The 19,459-nt window shown below is 38.4% G+C and overlaps 1 protein-coding gene across 1 annotated transcript in view; it reads left to right on the top strand.

Annotated features, from left to right (window-relative positions):
• The first annotated feature begins 1,032 nt into the window (after positions 1-1,032).
• ASPH (aspartate beta-hydroxylase) overlaps positions 1,033-19,459 on the top strand; it is a 110,275-nt gene continuing 91,848 nt past the window's right edge. The window contains exons 1-2 of the mRNA XM_081324250.1: positions 1,033-1,198; positions 17,018-17,167. Coding sequence (XP_081180376.1) covers positions 1,144-1,198; positions 17,018-17,167 — 205 coding nt within the window. The 5' untranslated portion in view covers positions 1,033-1,143. The remainder of the gene's footprint in view (positions 1,199-17,017; positions 17,168-19,459) is intronic.

The raw sequence follows: 19,459 nt of genomic DNA, 5'->3' as shown, positions 1-19,459 counted from the left end.
TAATTAACTCATATTGGACAGCACACTAAGGCTAATGTGTACGTCTTTCAGCTGAGACCTTAAGTCAAATTATAATTAAGGTATATTTTTGTTACTCAAGCTTGTGGGAGATGGCTCATCTCAACCTCGTTTTCCTATGTTGTTCAAGTCAGGAAGGAGAAAGTTAATCTGAAATTGTGTTTTCTGGTTTACAGACCGAGACAGAAGGTAAAATTCTGCAAGTGTTGTCTTGGAAAGTCTGAAAGCTGCAACTGGTGCAAAGTAAACTAAGACTGACACTAAATAATCCGCATTGGATGCCTTAATGTATTACTACAGTTAAAGGAAGAGGAAAGCTCTTTTCAAAATTCTCCATCTCCTTTTAAGAGACATATTTTACGGCACGGGAGAGAAGGCCTTCTGTTCCGTTTCCAGCTACAGACCATAGCGCCTCAGGTTTTGAATCTGACAAAATGTACTGAGCATTAGGAAAATCTGCAAAACTCCTCTCTTCCGCCAAGTATTTATTATACGATGTTACCACCTAGGTTTTGTATGAAGTTAACCGCAGTTTTTCACTTTCAGATATATTTTACTTTTGTTGTCCCTGGGTCCTCGCAAGAGCAGAAAGCTCTCCGAGAAGGCTGCATGCAAAGATTTGGAATCGATTAAATAAAAGTGCAACTGAAAAGATATAAAATAGGATGCTACAGCAATAGCATCTCTGTTTTCTTTCTCTATGCACCAAGCACGGATCGTCCAAAGAGCCGCAGCTTCGTGACAATCGTCCTAAGGCCAGCCCCCACCCCCCACCCCCTACACACACATTCTCACCCTGCACCCCACTTTCCCCCGTGCCACGTTCCAGGCGATTAGCGTTCCCGGCGGCTATCGACAACGCCCAGGCGAACTTCAACGTCCTCGACGTTTCTTCCATTCACCAATGAGGTTTTGATCGGCTTTTCCATCTCCGCCTCGCGATTGGTCGAACCTGGCTGCCAATCTCGTGTCGTCAGACGGCTTGGTTCACGTGGCCGCCGGGTCAGTCTAACCCGCGGGGCGGAGCTGCTTCAGGGGTAGTATTGTCATCCTCACCCTCGTGTCGGCCCCGCCCAGCCCTTGGCTCCTGCGCTCCCAGAACAGCATTACCTGACAGGAGGAGACATGGCTCCACGTAGGAGCCCCAAAAGCGGCAGTCCCGGACCCGGAGCCCGGAGAGGTCAGTAACTGTCGGCTCGCTGGGCCTCAAGAGCAGCTGGATCGGACGCGGGTGGGGATGGAGGGATGGAGGGGGGGGGGCGAAGAGAAGCGTCTCCCATCTTTCTTCTCTCTGCTGCTGGAAACGTGATGGTTTCCCCGAGCCGAAGCTGCTTGGGATTCCCATCTGGTCGCCGCTTTAGGAAGCCGCAGAAGGTCGGGTTTTTGCTCGCGCCACGATTTCGAAATTGGCGCTTTGGGGTTCCTTTGCACCTTCCTCTCCCCAAATGGGCTGAATTTGCTTCTCTGCCCAAGGGGGAAATGGTGTTCTCAGTTCTGGAGTGGGACAGTACCTAGAATTACAGAAGGAAAGTAGGATGGGCTCTAGGATTTCATTTCCTGCAGCGTTTAAGCTACAGATTTTCAAAGGGCTTCCTACCCTTCTACTTTGACCTCCTCCCTAAACGCACACAAAAGAGAGACAACACTAGGAGGAGCTTCATTTCTTCCTCCGCGATGTACTCAGGTCACACCTGTGTTGGGAGGTTTTAAGGAAAGGTTGTGCAATGGTGAGTTTATCTGGTCAGCAAATCTTTTAAATGCACATAAGGGAACTTATTTTCAAACGGATTAATGTAAATTTCTGTTGCAAGAGTACACTGATATTCACATTGAAAGATTAAAAACATGCTATGGCAGTTCTACTGGCTGATCCTGTCTGTGGTTGGAAACCCAAGCCAGGCTGGACCTGTTTAAGATTTGCATGGAGAAAAAAAAGGGAAATCTGGGGCTATAAACAGGAGGGAAAGGTTGAAAAATATTCCCAAAGATTTAGTGATAACCTTTTGTATTTTTTGCAAGAAAACCACAGGAATTAAGCTGATTACCTTAACCTTTAATGTGGTCTGGAAGGGCTGTTTTACATATTTTGTGGAGGTTAATCCAATAATGAATATTAAGTATTGTATACTACTGTTATGTGTCAACTTTCTCTTTCCCACCATACTTTTTTTTTACTGAGCCATCAGTGCCTTCTTTAAACCACCATGGTATTTTATTCAAATTGTAGCTGAGACCAACGGTATTTTTGCCCTTCAAAAGAATACTCTGCATTCTGCTCAAAATGCAAGTTACTGGGTTGCTTCAGTTGTATCTTTAAAATATAGTTTAATACTGTTACAATTATCTTAGCAGCCTTCCTGACTTTCATTCTAGTTTTTTTGAACTATGTGCATGAGGTGTTCAGAAACTTTGTTTCCATTTTTCAATCAAAGCTTGTTATAATTTTTGTACCTGGATGAACTAAGATAAATGAAACAAGCCGATTTAAAACTATTATGAAATTAGAAGAATAGAATTTTAAATAGCACAAAACATTTGTTATTTTATATCTTTTTACCTTCTACTCCCAACTTCATAAATGCATTGCCCTAGGTCAGGGGTAGGCAACCTCGGCTCTTTTATGACTCATGGACTTCAACTCCCAGAATTCCTGAGTCAGCTGAATTTTTTGGTTTGATTAAAAAGTGGATATTTGCTGAGAAATAAAAGAGTTTTGGAGCTAGAGGGATAAGGCCTGAGTTTGGGTGATATGGATTTTTAAGGTATGATCCACCTAAGCTTAATGTGCTTTTTAAAAACCATTTTGTTAGATTTGCATACTGAGAGAATGGAACAGATATAAATCCAGGTTGGGTCCAAAAATACCTTTGTGGCTCTAAGCACAAGAAGCATCTCATAGAAGAGAAATGATAAGTATACACAAGTGGTTAACTTATTAACCATATTAGAATTTTATCAAGGAAAATGTAAAATGCAAAGTAAATTCAAGAGAAGATCTGGAGGCAGAAGGTTACACTTGTCAGTGACAAGTCTTATCTACAATTACTAGAAAGTAGATAAAAGAGTTTTTGGTTTTGAGTATTGTAAGCTGAGTTTCAAATAGACCTGTGTGCAGATGATGAACATGTTATTGCTAAATTGTATAAATGTCTCTTAAAATTTCAAACACAAGAACAAGAGAAAAATGTATGATAGCACAGGCTAAAAATGCTTATGCATAAATCCTGCTTGAGCAGGGGGCTGGACTAGAAGACCTCCAGGGTCCCTTCCAGCTCTATTCTATTCTATTTAACATTTAAAAATGGAAAAATGGCAGAATGTGTGGTTGAAGAACTGAAATTTACATTATGTTGTAATCTTCAAGGGAAGTTTTATAAAATGATATATCATTGGTATATTTCATCAGAAAAATTATCTAGAATGTATAAACATACTTCCAATTTATGTTGGAAATGTAAACAAGAGGGGACATTTTATCATGCTTGGTTTTCATACAAAAACCAAAATGCAGAAAGGTTTGAACTTGATTACCGGTACATATATTAATTTAGAAAATTTTAAAAATTAATATATACCGTAGTTGAAACCAGTAGCTTTTATATTTGGTCTGATTGAAAAGCAGCTGGAAAAATTAATGGAACTTTGTCTTTATATATTGTCTTTACTTATAATAACTACAGCAAGATTATTTTATATGCACAAAAGTAGATACATTCAACATTACCCACAACGGAGGAGATGGAACTTGCTGAGATGACTAGTTGACAATTTGATTAGAAAAAAGACATTATCTAAGTATAATGGTGACAGAAAATCCCTTGTAGACATTTTGGTGAAATGGAAAAGCATGAAATTATGATAAATGGTTTTGATGATTAGAAAAAAATAGAATACAGAAAAATGTAAGTCATGGGGAAAGAAGTTACATCTACGCTTACATGCTGTAGAAAAACCAGCAGCTGCTATCTTTTTATTTTTCTCCATTTTATGTTCCTAAGTTATAAACTTTAGGATTATTGTTCTAATTAATCTTTTTAGGCAAATCTTATATCCATTCTTATATCCCTTGCCTTGCTCCCAGCGTACTTTTGCTCCTTCAGTTTGGTCAATCCTTGATTTCTTCTGAAATGTTTACATGTCAACTGCTGATGAAAAGAGAATGAGTTAGGGCCAGATTGTTTTACATCTCCTACTTCCATTTAAATATGCTTCTTCTTCATCGTCTGTACTGGCACTTTACTAGTAAGGAAATTTTTGTCCTCTCAAAACATGTGTAGTGCATATGGAAATGTTTGGAATACTGTTCATACAATAAGCAGTTAACTCTGGTTAGTGATAATAAATCAGCTGTTTTAAGGTTGGAGGTTCTTCCGCTTCTCCACCCCAATTGCTGAATAACATTAGTGCTCTTTTAAAATTTCAAAACATTAATAATATTGCAAAAACCTTTAGTTTTCAAAATATTTCCTAGTATAATCTGAGTGGGGTTTTATGTTGGAATTAAGATATTAATGATATTTACATCGTTATCGAATAATTCTTTGTGTGACTGGGACTTAAAATCTAGTTTATCTTAATAGCCTTTTCTCAGTAATTAGTAAAAAGATTCTTTTATTTTCATCAAGATTATTATAATCAAGCTTGACTTGAGGGAGATTTTATTTTTAACTTATTTAGAATGCATATTTCAAAAGAAGTATATGTGCAAAGTATAGTCTTAAATTAGTTTTTCCATAATTAAAGGAATTTAACATGATCTTTCTTGCAGAACGTTCTAGTTGATATGTAATTTGCTCATTGATTTTGGCTGTGCGTGCATATAGTACTCAATGGTACCAAAAGATTACTCAATGGTAATCTCCTTATACATAGTTTAATCTTACCGTGCTTTGAGAATCTAGTTTATTAAAGTATAATGCAAAGCCAGAAAATTGTAGTAAATCAGTTGAGCAAACCATCTTTAAAATATTTGGTAGGAAGAAAACAGAATTTATCTTTGCCTTTCTCAGATGTTTCTTTTATTTGCCAAGATAGGCTGGAATGCACCCACTGCAATTCTGTTCATTGGTGCTCTTTGATTCAAAGAAATTTCTCTTAATCGAACAAAGAAGAAGGATATGATTGCTTCTTGCCATGTTTCATGAAATTTTCTACTACTGTGGAATAAGCCGAATGGCGGAAGGAGGTGAAATTGGCAAAGTTATTTTGCCTTTCAGAAAGGACTGATATAAGATTGTGAATCAGTTTGGTCTAGTGTTAAGGCACCAGGCTAGAAAGCAGGAGTCTCTGAGTTCACGTCCTGCTTTAGCCATGAAAGCTAGCTGGGTGACACTGGTCCAGTCACTCTCTTTCAGTCCAGCCCACCTTACATGGTTGCTATTGTGGGCAAAATAGGTAGGAGAAAGATATGTTGGATACATTCACTGCCTTTGGTTGTTTGTAAAAATAGGTGGGATACAAATAAATAAAAGCAAGCCTACTATTGGATAGTATTGGATAGTATTTGCATGCCTGATTGTAGCCATTGAAAATAATCTTTTCTTTGGTTCCTATTACATACATTTCTGCTAACATTGTAGGACACAAGATACACTATGAATGTGTTCTCAGTAAACAGATTTGTACACATTACAAGAAAATGATTTTTCAGGTAATTTGCTATTTTGCATGGTATTTTGTTGAATTTGTATACTCTGACTCCCTATGACTGGGCAATTCATGCAAAATGATAAGAATACAGCAACAGAAGGAAAATCAACAACAAAACTCAAAGATAACAAAAGTTGGTGGCAAAATATACATCTCAGATGAGGCTACACCATGGGTGTCAAACTCACCACGTCACATGATGTGTGTGATGTATCACGACTTTTTCGCATTGCGGGAGCTGGAGTGGGTGCTGCCTCAGCATGATGCAACCAGCCCACAGACCGCCAGTTTGACACCCCTGGACTACACCATCCTAGCCAGAGTCTGAGCAAAAATCCAGGTCTTAAGGCTCTCTGAAACACTAGTAAAATGGGAGGCACCTGGATCTTGGAAGAAAATCTTATTCCAGAGGACAGGTTTTTGGCATACCACCAAGCCCTTCTTAAATCTACATTGGTTCCCACCTTCTCATATTTTTAAACTTCATTATAAAAGACTTATGAGGTTGATGTGGATTTGTGTACATTTCTTTTGAATGTTCACTAATTTAATTTAATATTATAGTAAGGCTACATAAAATGTTTATGACCAAATAAATATTTTTCCCGAATACCATTGTTTTCATAGTGACTTTCAAAGCAGTCTGCCTCAAAGTGGTACAATTATTATATAATTTTTGCCAATAATTTTTTTGAAAATTATTAGATTACTGAAAAGCTAAGCACATTGATTTGTGCTTCTTAGATTGTAAGCCGCCCTGAGTCTTCGGAGAAGGGCGGGATATAAATGGGATTTTAAAAAAAGTGTAGTATATCTCCTGCTACATATTCATTTGGGGTAGTCTAGTATTCAGTTGCAGTGTAAAAAAAATAACAAATGTATATTTCTCATTTCCTCTATATTTTAGAATACATTACTGTTAAATTATTGTAAATCCCTTTTTAAAACTGATTATTCTCACTTTTTTATCATTCAGTTTTTATTCTATCCCAGAAACAAATCCTGTATAAGGAACTATTTACGAAAAGAAAACAAGCTCTGTTTTCTGAATGACAGTAATAATTGTTTCTATCTCTTTTATTGCAAAATAGGATAAAATGTTCAGAAAAACTTGAAAGGTTAAAAAAAGCTTTAAATGATAAGTTTCCTCCTAGAAACTTGCAACAAGAAATACAGCTAGATGGGAAGAAGACATCACATTGAAAAGGACAGAGAATAGCACCAGACTAACTAGGTCAGTCAGATATGAAAACTTAGTGAATTTAAATTAACAGGCTGCCTTTACATTACAACAAATATACTATATTTACTTTTTAAATTTTCCCTCTTCTCATAGTTGTATTACTTCACTTTATATAGCTTTGTTATCCTGCTTTTAAAGATAACGATGCAGGCCTACCTGCACTTTAAACCTAGGTATAAAGATGTGAAAGACATAAAAATAGAAATGCAGTATATCAGGGGTGTCAAACTCAATTTCATTGAGGGCCGCATCAGCATTGCGGTTGCCCTCAGGGGGCCAGGTGGGCATGGCCAGGGTGGGCGTGGCCTACTGGGTGGATGTGGCTAGAGTGCATACGGCCTACTGGGTGGGCGTGGCCAGCTCTACATCGTTCGCATCAAGGGTGCCTATGGGGGCCTGGTCAGGAGTGGGACAGATCTGAGGGTCTCTGGCAGAAGGAGGGTCTCTGGGCCAGGGCCAAGGCAGTGGGGGCTCACTGTTTCCAGGATGGCTTCACGGGCCGCATGAAACCACTTCACGGGCCGGATCCGGCCCCCGGGCCTTGTGTTTGACATGTCTGCAGTATATGACAGAAGAAAAAAGCCCCCCCACATTGCTTACTATGTAATTGAAATGGCTCTTTGACTTTTCCTTTAGAAATAGTTCTAAGAAATACTTGCATATTCTTATTTTTAAATATTAGAATTATAAACAGTGCTGCATCTTAAACATGGTTTGTTGGATTCTTCATTGTAGGTTTTTTATTCATTGAAGTTTTCCTTACATCAAGGTGATTGTTTCCCGATCAACATCATAAACTGGTAAAGTGTGATAAGAATGGAGTATGAGCACTTTATTTTGTAACCACATTTGTAGACTGATGTGCTGCATGAAAAGCTTTTGTTTTAATTTTGTTTTATTTATTTATTTATTTTAAAAAGTAGGCTGGAAAATCCTTCAGATCCACAAATGTCAGTATTGAAATTTGAAGTTTTAGTTGTGGAAAAGTTGAATAACTTTATGAAGAGAGCTGTGTTATGTCAAATCAGATCATACTGACAGCAGCTCTCAAGAGCTTCATGTGTAAATCTTATCTTTGCTAATTTTAACTGCAAGTGACAGTGTTTAAATGCTATTGAGTCTACTGTTTTATTAGTACATTTGTAGATTTCCAATCAACTTTGTTCTAAACTCATGATAGCAAATTATATTTGATTTTTCAGCCTGAAGAGAATAACAGAATTATTGTGTGGTCTCTTCATTTTAAACCTATGTTATAATAGTTGTATTATGAACTTGTTCATTTATATTGCTTTTTTAAAATGCTTCTAGCTTCTAATTTAAAAGCTACTAAAGAGTGGTGTGATTGTAGAATGGTCATTTTCTCTGAAAAAAAAAATCTAACAATATAGTTTTGCTCTAATAATTATTTTAGTAACAATTCTGTGATGTGCTGATTAAGTTCATAACTATTATAACAGAGGCCTCATTTGTAGATCTTCTCCATATTAAAAAATTCTTAAATGTGTATTACTGATAGGAACTTCACTCTAGTAAGGTTTTACAATTTCTTCATTTAGGTGATAGGGGAATGCTTTAATGATATCCATTCTTGAAGCATATTGCGTCTTCAGTATATGCACAAGCTTTTTTCTTGTCATATTAATAGGTCAATATGATATATTAGGCATTTTAATCTGATTGGACAGACTTTATGTTGGGCAAAAGTCAAAGCCAAAAGCTGCTTGTGAAACATTTTTTCTCTTAAACATGTATTTGGAAATAAGTGACCAGGCAGGATTTCTATCTTAGAGCTATTTGGAATTTAGGTTATTACCTTGAAATTGCAATAGTGGAAAAGTAATTAAAATTGCGATAGTGATAAAATATGATTAACTACTTTTCTATTTTACAAGTCACAACATTGTTAATATTGTTTATTTTTTCAAGTGTGATAGAGATATAAATCTTTATTGGGAACATTCAGCCACACAGATGATACAAACAAGAATTAAAGCATAAATTATTAAGATTTGAGATTAATCTTTCTCTTTCTTACTTCTCCCATTGATTAACAGCTACCCTCCACTCAGCTGAGTTGTAACTAATGTCCAACTGAAACGGGATACCAAATGGTTCATAAATCACAGGAACCTCATAGATCAGGGCTTTTCAACCTTTTCACCCATTGTACCACTTTTAGGATAAGGCACTATCTGAGTACTACTAGTCGCCCAGCAAGGTGTCAAAAACGTGACCAAAAAAAGGAAAAAAAATATATAAAGTACAGGTAGTCCTCGACTTACAACAATTTGCTTAGTGACTGTTTGAAGTTACAACGGCACAGAAAAAAGTGACTTATGACCATTTTTCATACTTATGACTCTTGCAGCATCCCCAGGATCATGTGATTTACATTCGGATGCTTGGCAACTGATTCATACTTATGACAGTCAGTGTCCCAGGGACACGTGATCACCTTTTGCAACCTTTTGACAAGCGAAGTCAGTGGCTGGGGGGTGTGGCCAGCTCATCACTCAGGTTGCAGGGTGCCTGTGGGGGAAAATCCGTGGGTCTCTGGTAGAGGGGGGTGGGACTGGGTTGGGTGTCTTCCTTTCCTCCCTCTCTCCCATTGTCCCTTCCTTCCTTCCTTCCTTCCTTCCTTCTTTCCTTCCTTCCTTCCTTCCTTCCTTCCTTCCTTTGCTTCCTCTCACCTTTCACCCTTTCCTGCCGCGTTGCCTCGGGACCCTCCGCGGAAGCCAAGAGGGCCGGGAGCGAAAGCATGGCTTTGGCCGGGGAGTTCAAGGAAAGGGTGCCTGGGAGTGCTCCAGGGGCGAAGAGCCGAGGGCATCTGGCCCGGCCCTCCGCAGCTCGGCCGTGCCACTGCGAGGCCCCTTTGGGGGTGGCACACTCTGGCTTCCTGGGCTCGGCTGGCAGAGGGTGAGTGGTGTCCGCGGACTGCTCGGTGCTCCCACCTGCACCAACCATGTGAGCACAGGGAAGCGGAGCCAGGTGGATGCCTACCCCTGCCGGGCCCGGTGCCTCCCCTACCTGGCCATGAGGGAGTGGCTCCCTCCCCACCTGCCCGCCCCCCTTTGCTGGCCACCGGGTAGAGAAGTCGGGCCAAGGCTGGGCAAAGGTCATGGGAACTTCGCGGGCCCTGCCAGCTGTCGGAACTATGTCGCCTGTGCCCCCTCAGCTCCGGGGCTGCCCATGGACTAACCACCGCTGCTTTGCGCCTCTTCGGCTGTGTGCCCCGCCGGCTCAGCCATGTCACTGACGGAGCTCTACAGGGGGTCACCAGTGAGGAGAATGGGAGAAAAGCTCCCAGCATTCTGCTGGCCTCCCGGTGGCAGCTCCAGCCAGCAAAGAGAGCAGGAGGGGGGCAGCAAGCCTGGAACCAGCCCTGACCATTCCGGGAGGCCAGCAGAATGCCAGGAGTCCTCCGGAGCAGTCAGGGCCAGTTCCAGGCTTGCTGCCTTTCCCCCATTCTCTTCACTGGCTGGGGTCGCCTCCAGGGAGCCAGCAGACTGCCGGGAGCTCTCCGCAAAGGGCCGATCCGGCATCACACTGTGGGGAGGGGAATCCCAGTGCCGTCCTCGTGGCTGCAGACATGGACCTCCCTGCAGTGGAGACCCCGCAGAAACCCCACTCAAGCGTTTGGGAGGAAAGGCAGGGCTCCCTCCTTTTGGCAAGCACAAAAGATGTCTGGATGGGACAAGCCTAGCCAGGTTCTGCCAGCCCCCACCCCCACCCAGTTGCCCTCACCACCCCCAAGCGTTTTTTTTACTAACCTGCTTTCAGCTGCATTCCGTTTCTCCATTCGCTTCTTTTCACAAGTTTGTGGGACAAAAAAAGTTCCATGAGACTTTCTAACTTCTCGCGAGATCATGCAAAAAGTTAGAAAATCTCATGGAACTTTTTTTGTCCCATAAACATGCGAAAAGAAGTGAATGGAGAAACAGAATGCAGCTGAAAGCAGGTTAGTAAAAAAACGCTTTTTACTTTTTTTTTTACAGTGCTGTTCAACCGGTCCTGCGCGTACCACCAGCCATGTGCTCCCGTACCACTAGTGGTACGCGTACCACCGGTTGAAAAGCCCTGTCATAGATTCTCTTTTCATACAGAGAACACCATAGACTGTGTGTTGCATTTTATAATAATTGTTCAAATATAATTTTATTTTTATCCCATCTTTATTACTTTTTAATAAAGAACTCAAGGCAGCAAACTTACATAATACTCCTTCCTCCTCCTAATTTTCCCACATGCAGAGCACATCATGAGAAAGGCAGGGCTAGATGAATCAAAAGTTGGAATTAAGATTGCCGGGAGAAATATCAACAACCTAAAATATGCAGATGATACCACTCTAATGGCAGAAAGTGAAGAAGAACTAAAGAGCTTCTTGTTGCGGGTGAAGAAGGAGAGTGCAAAAGTTGGGTTGAAACTTAACATTAAGAAAACCAAGATCATGGCATCCGGCCCTCTCAATTCCTGGCAAATAGATGGGGAAGAAATGGAGGTAGTGACAGATTTTATTTTCCTGGGCTCCAAGATCACCGCAGATGGGGACTGTAGCCAAGAAATTAAAAGACGCTTGCTCCTCGGGAGAAAAGCCATGGCAAATCTAGACAGCACAGTAAAAAGCAGAGACATCACCCTGTCAACAAAAGTGCGTATAGTCAAGGCTATGGTCTTTCCAGTTGCAATGTATGGCAGTGAAAAATAGACCATAAGAAAGGCTGAGCGCCAAAGAATTGAGGCCTTTGAACTGTGGTGCTGGAGAAGACTCCTGCAAGTCACTTGGACTGCAAGGCGATCAAAACGGTCAGTCCTAGAGGAAATCAACCCTGACTGCTCTTTAGAAGGCCAGATCCTGAAGCTAAAACTCAAATACTTTGGCCACCTAATGAGAAGGAAGGACTCACTAGAGAAGAGCCTCATGCTGGAAAAGATTGAGGGCAATAGAAGAAGGAGAGGACAGAGAATGAGGTGGCTGGATGGAGTCACTGAAGTAGTAGGCGTGAGCTTAAATGGACTCCAGAAGATGGTAGAGGATAGAAAGGCCTGGAGGAACGTTGTCCATGGGGTCACGATGGGTCGGACACAACTTTGCAACTAACAACAACAAATTTATTAATTTTTCACCCCCTTACCCTTATTAACTGTTCTTGTTTAGTAACATAAAAATGTTGCAAAAAATGAAAAGAATCATAGTTGGAGGTACTGAGTCATTCTTTCACTCTAAAGTCAATTTGTAATCTGTTTTATTGAAGTGATCAAGAAAAACAACAGCAAATTAAGGCTAATGTGACCAATGTACAGGGAATACTAATGAAAGTCTTTGCTTACTAATCAGTTGTTCAGTGTTTAAAGTTCCAATAGTGCTGAAAAAGGAGACAACTGGTCCTCAAAGTTGCATTGCGGCGTCCCTTCAAAGAAAAAAGAAGAAAGTCCAGTTGCCTCTTGGAAAAACATATTTGGGACAGTTGAAAGACTAGTATTTAATACTGATTTCTGTCTGTGTTTGTATATTCCTTGTCATGTTGATGATTATCAAAAATGCAACAAAAATATTTCAATTGTAATTAGGAACTATTCTTCTGAAGTAGGGAAAAGTATGCTTTCATCTACATTCAAATTCAAGTAATATTTATTAGTTTTCCCACAAACATACACTTTGGGAAATGTATTTGACATCTCCTTTTGCTTTTATGCATTTAGAAGTATAAATGCATCTTTAAAAAACCAGATCAATTTAAATTTTAAAAATCCCCAAAATTGGAATATTTATCTGATGATTTTATGTTTATCAGATTGGCCAGCAAATCATCATGATATTACTAAGTGGAGAAATTACATTTCTCCTTTGCAGCAATAGGGAATTGGATATTTGGAGACCAAAACATCCTGACTGATTGAACAAGAAACATTTCATCAAAGTAATATTTGCTTGCAAATAATGTAAAAACTGCACAATAGTCCCTTATTTGAAAGAAATCTGGAAAAGCTGGATACTTGGACAATAATAAAGGTGTGATATAAATAAAAAAAATAAAATTTGAGTTATTTAGAGCCAATATGTTTTTATTAAACTATGTTTTTTTCTGATACTGTACTCTGTTACTGTAGAATGTTCATTTTGTTTTGGGGAGTTTGCCCAAAATATCCCTAAGAATTGAGGCCTTATAGTACTATATTCTGAAATAAGTTCCTGGGTCTATAGCTAAATATACAGTTGATGTCTTAGGTAGGACTTCCGTAATTTGTATCAAATGCATAAGCATTTTATTATTTGTTGTAACATTTAGAATTGTTGCAAGTAGTCCTCAAGTTACAACTATTCATTTAGTGACTATTCAAAGTTACAAAGGCACTGGAAAAGTGACATGACAATTTTTCACACTTACAACTGTTGCAGCATTCTCATGGTCACATGATCAAAATTTGGACAACTGGCACATATTTATGACTGTTGCTGTGTCCTGGGGTCATATGATCTCTTTTTGACTTTCTGACAAGCAAGCAACGGGGAAGCAGGATTCACTTTAACAACTGTGTAACTAACTTAACTGCAGTGATTAGCAACAACTGTGGCAAGAAAGGTTGTAAAATGGAACAAAACTCACACAACAGCTATCTTGCTTAGCAACAAAAATTTGGGGCTCAATTGTCATAAGTTGAGGACTACCTGGACTAACTTAGGTTGATAATAGCATTAAATCAACCAAACTATATTCTGGGGATCAGTATAAAGGCCATCCATTGCCGAATCTTTCATTTGGGGGCTGTAATTCAACAGTCCAGATTCAGTAGTTATGAAGTAATCCTAATGTCTTTTTAGGGAAAAAACAGAAGGGAGTGTTAGATTGCTTAATATTGTAGTGTGGACTCATTCTCTATTACATTTCTCACTCAAAGTTTGGTTTATATAGTAACTAACATGTATTTTAGCTTCCTGTCTTTCTTACTTCACAAATTGATAACAAAGCAATCTCTAAATTTTAACATATTGTGAAATTTTATGGATATATTTTTGGATTTTTTGTAATGAAGGTTGTGCTTTAACTTATTACCAGTTGTGGTTCACTGCTGCACTGAAGGAAATTTTATTTATTAAGAACAATATTATCTTGTAATTAGACATGAAATTCTATCAGTTGTTTGCAAGTTTGTAAACAAGTTACGGTACTCAAAAACAAAGACATGGGATGACTGAATAACAGCATCAGGTAAGAATGACTGTCTGATGCCCAGATTGGACAGAGAAACTTTGTTCCTGGACTTTTGTCTGAGTTTGTGTAGAAGATTTAATGTTCTTAGATTTTAGTTGCTGAAGCATGCATTTTTTAAAAAAAAATCTCTTCCATTTGCTTTTCTGGTATGCTGATGTTTAGAGATTAAATGAGACAGAAAAAACCCATTACCCAGGATGCTTTGTTAGTAGGAGAGGGTAAACTTGATTACAGCCAGCACTGGGTTTCAATATGGGTACATAAAAGCATTTAGCTTGTGATGGCTGCACTAAAAATAGCTTTTGAGCAGAGTTTGCAGTCGGGTCTAATTTCGGGGTTTAGCTGAGTTCGCCATAAAGATCTTCCTATGCTGCTGTCCCAAGGCTTATATGAGAGTGAATTTTGCTGTTTGTATCTTAGACACTGGTTTTATTTTAAAGTGTACTTTATTCATGGAAAAAAGGATCTGATACCATGGCTGAATATTCAGGTATGTCTCTGATAGCTTGGAATATTGAATGTATTTATGACTTTCAAATTGAGCAACAAAATTTAAAACACTGTTAGCTAAAAATTAAATGGAATTTTTAAGTTTAAAATTTTGAAATGTTATCTCATTTATTGTATGTCCCCATTACACAAGACTTGATTTTAGAATTTTTAAATGTGATTGAACATAGATCATTTTTGATAGCAAAATACAATATTATAAAAATACAGCAGAATTAATATCATACAATTAAAGCAATTAAAATATGTTTCTTGACATGTTAATGCTTAATTATATTGCTGTAGACAAGTGGTGGATGAAAGCAAAAGCATACCAGTTTTGGAAATTGACCTACTTTCTGATTACTGGCAGTGTCTGTGTGAAAGATAGTAACTTTTGTTTAGCTCTGAAAAATTAAGTTTAAATTGTAAAGGAGTTTTTAATGAGCACTTTTGGCTTTGTTAAATATCATTTGATAAATTTAAAGGCAGGGTAAAAAATGAGATTTTCATGTGATTTCTAAGAGAAGACCAAAACAGAAACTAATCTTCCCAGTAAATGTTTGAAGGCTTAAGAGATATGCACGCCCATAGCAGCAATGTTTTCACTGTTCTAAAAATAAATATAAAATTGTGATATCTTTAGAAATACTAAATAGTTCAGTTCAGAAAATATTATGTGAAAATGTTTTTATTTATATGAACCCAATCATATTTTACCTAGATATTTATATTCAAGATACACCAGTTCTCTCTTTTTTCGTCTTCAGTGTTCTCTATGAACATTTATAATATTGAATAATTTTATGATACTGTGAATAATAAAGGTAGGGGACATTATAAAACTGCAGTTTTCCAGTATATTTTAAACTGATTGAAAAGATAAATATAAACATATGTTTAAAAATACTATATACTGGATTATATGTGTGTGACCTAAAAAAAGGAAACTTGATGCACCAACCAGACTAGGAGTAAGCATAATTTAAATTTAAATTAGTTGGTGCAAGTCTTGTATGCACATGCATTATATGAGTTAATAGGAGGAAAATATCATTAATGGTGTTTTCTAGAAAGAACAAACATAAATGGTATTTTTCAGCAGTAGGTGAAACAATGGAAGTAGAAAGAAAATAGAAAAGAAAATAGGCAGAGAAAATAATTTATATTTATTTTTTATTTATTTTTCTTGTTTATATTGCCAATAACATTACTCTCAATGAAGAAAAATCACTTCCACTTAGATTTAAACTATAGCATTAAAGTTAAATAAATATAAATGAAGCAGTTAATTTTTGAACAAGTGGGTTTTTAGAATTTTGTATTGACATGGTCCATGGCTAATTTCTCATATATTTTAAGTGTTGGTATTGTGTTTCTGATAAATAAAAGTGGATCTGAAAACATTCCTATGAATTTTATCTTGTCCCAAAGAAGTGAATTTGCATGTTGAAATTAATGCAAAAATTGATGTTTTCTGTGTAATTAAATTAAAACAAATTTAATTCAGAAAACTCAAAAAGCAGATGTTAGAACTAGATTTCTTCCTTATTAATATTGATTTCAATTGGCCCTGGAAAAAAGAGGAATCACTAGAACACCATGCTTCCAATCCCCTAAGCTACTCAAAAATAATACAGTGATTAACGGCATGAAAGACTGCTGAAAAATCAAAAAGAGCCAGAAGTGGAATGCACTCTCCCTATCTTGAGCCTGCCATGTCATCACAAAGTGCATGCAGCCAATGCTATCTCAGCCTTATAGCCTGGTTAGAAGCCAGACCTAAAGAGATACAGAAAATCCATTGCCTTCATGGTCCTTTGAGATTGTAGCCTAATCACCTTGAAAAGAGAAGGTTACAAACTAAATGAAAATTATCCAGCTCTGTTAGAGTGATGGTTTCTTGAAAAGGGGGTAGACCCCATCACCTTCATACCTAATAAAATCATCCCCTTTCCCAAGGATCTATTCAGTACTTGGATCAGATCACATGTCAACTCCTGGGAGGTCTTGACCAACAAGGAAGGACATGGATTCAAAATACAGGTGGCTGGGCTTACAGTCCCAAGGACCTTCTCTACTTTCTTAGGAGTTAAGTTGCAGCAATTGGTGGATCAGGACCACCTAAGCTGGAATGACCAGGCAAAGAGGTAGGGCACTGGAGAATAAGATTACCAGTAAGCGCTACTTCTGAGGAGTACTCCATCTCTTTCTCTTGCCATGCACATCTCACCACTTGGATTTTATTGCCTGCTCTTAATTTTTTAATCTATGAACAAACTTTAGAAATAGTGTCATGTACAGTATTTAATAGTAACATTACCTTTTATGTACATTTTATTTAGTAATTCATTTCCAAAGTTTTTAACTTCTGATAATATTTCATTTTTATGTCTTACAGAAGCAAAACATGGTGGAAACAAGAGTGCCAAGAAAGAAGGAGTTTCTGGGAGCTCTTTTTTTACATGGTTCATGGTAATTGCACTTCTGGGAGTATGGACATCAGTTGCAGTAGTTTGGTTTGAACTTGTTGATTACGAGGAAGTACTAGGTAAGAATTCAGTCATAGTAATATCTTAAGATTCAATTTCCCCAATATTTATTCATTTATGTAAAACATTTTTATGGTTTCCCATGTTATATAAAATAACCTACAGCAGACATACATATAATAAAACAAAATTAAAAATTCTTATATACCACCGGCAGCCATTACACTCCTGGCCTATCATTGAAAGAGGCCAGGAGGGTAAGGGATATCTCAGCATGGAGGCTAGGTGCCACTATGGAAAAAGGCTTGCTTCCTAGGTCCCAATAGATGGTAAGATTTAATAGACCTGGAGCACTGCCACCTATCCAATCTGGGAGGATGTCCTCAGGAAGAGGTATTTGCTCAGATAAACTGACCCTGTGCTATTCAAGGCTTTAAAGTTAATGAACAGCTACTTGAATTACATCTAGAAAGAAAAAGGAGGCCAGGCAGCTTATACAGTAGTGGTGTAATACTGGCAAACTCTGGGCAGCCCAGAATTGCTGCTGCATTTTGGACCAGTAGAGGTTTCTGGGTGGTCAAGAGTAGCTCCATGTATCATGCATTGCAGTAGTCCACGCAGGACATGAGTAAGGCACAAATGACTGTGACCTGAGACTTTTGGCCTAGGAATGAGCACAATATTTGTTTATTTATTTGTATCCAAAGTTTATTATTTTTACAAATAACTCATGGTGGCAAACATATCTAACACACACTTTTGTCTCCTATTTTCTCCACAACAACAATCCTGTGAATCCTACGGTCACCCAACCAGCTTTTATGGCTAAGGCAGGACAAGAACTCACTGCCTCTGGCTTTCTAGACACTAGACCAAACTGGCTGTCAGTTGGGACACTAAATACAGTATGCACACAAAATGAATTTTTGCAAAGCCCCTTGAACCATGGCTGACAGCTGTTCTTCAGGCAGGAGCCATGAGTCCAAAAGGACCCTCAAATTCTGTGCAGGGAATTGCTGTTCCATCAAGACTTAAAGATAGCAGAGGACACAGAAACACAAAACCACTTATCTTTCTAGAATTGAATTATAGCTAGTTCCTCCTCATCCAAGCCTTTTGGCTTCCAGGCATTGAGTCTGTCAGAGATGAACAACTAACTAACATCAGTGTGCTTATGATACTTCACCCCATGCTGCCAAATAATCTCACCATAGCTTCATGCAGTGTTAAAACAGAGGGGTGAGAGAACAGCCCTCTCTCCCACGCAAGAGGGGCCTTGATTTCTTTCCCTCTACCAACAGTGACTGGGACTGGTTATGAAGGAAAGAGGATAACCATCACAAAACAATATCTCATTTCTAACTCCCTAAACCAGTCCAGAAGAATACCAATGCTTTTTGTTCTCTGAACTACTTTCACTACAAAAAAGTTAGCCAATGTTGTTGGATTCAATAACAACATTGAGAAAGGGGGAAATCACTGCATTCTTCAAGCCGGGTGGAACCATATTCTTTCTCAAAGTGGCATTAACTACTGCTTGGACGCAGTCATGTGTCACCTTCTACAAGGCCTTAGACAGCCAGGAAAGGCAGAATCCAGAACATAGGTGGCAGAGCTGACAGTAGTAAAAATTCTGACTATTTCCTTAGGATCAGCTGTCTGAAATTGTTTGGATTAACTAAGCAAAGATGGACCTCAGTCATTTCTGTAGGACCTGCTCAGCTTGATTCCAATTTAGTGCAAATTTACACAACTTTATTCAACTGATACCTAGAATACTATTCACAGTGGCCTTGCAGGTGTTTCTCCAGTTCCTCCTATTAATAACTAAAATCTGGTTCAAACATTTAGCAATAGTAAATTCTTATTCATTTTTCATTTAGTAAAAACAAAGCAAGAAAGCCAGTTTGGAGGAGAGGTTAAAGTGTTGAACTAAGAACAGAGAAACAAAAGTTCTAGTTTAGGCATCAAAGCCATCTGGGTGATTTGGAGCCATTCACTCTGAGCCCTAGGAATAAGGCAGTGACACACACTTCTGAAAATGGTATCAAGAAAACTGCATCAACCTGTCTATTTAGTCATCAGAAAATAAGACTGACTAGAAGGCACAAAATAAATATTAAAATGCAAGCAATTAGATTAGGAAAGTAGAGTTGGATATATTGTAGTTATAACTACTAGTATATTAAGTCCAAGGGGGCAGAGAAAAGATGAATTTGAAGATTGAAAGGGTTTTGTGGGTTCTGATAATGTGAGTAATGGTATCTGTATTTTTGCCATGCATGCAGCCAAGGCAAAGGACTTCCGTTATAACTTGTCAGAAGTACTTCAAGGTAGGATTATAAAGGGAT

This window comes from Vipera berus (genome assembly GCF_964194415.1).
Source record: "Vipera berus genome assembly, chromosome: 3".
Classification (NCBI taxonomy): Eukaryota; Metazoa; Chordata; class Lepidosauria; order Squamata; family Viperidae; genus Vipera; species Vipera berus.
This window is presented reverse-complemented; position numbering and strand designations above follow the sequence as displayed.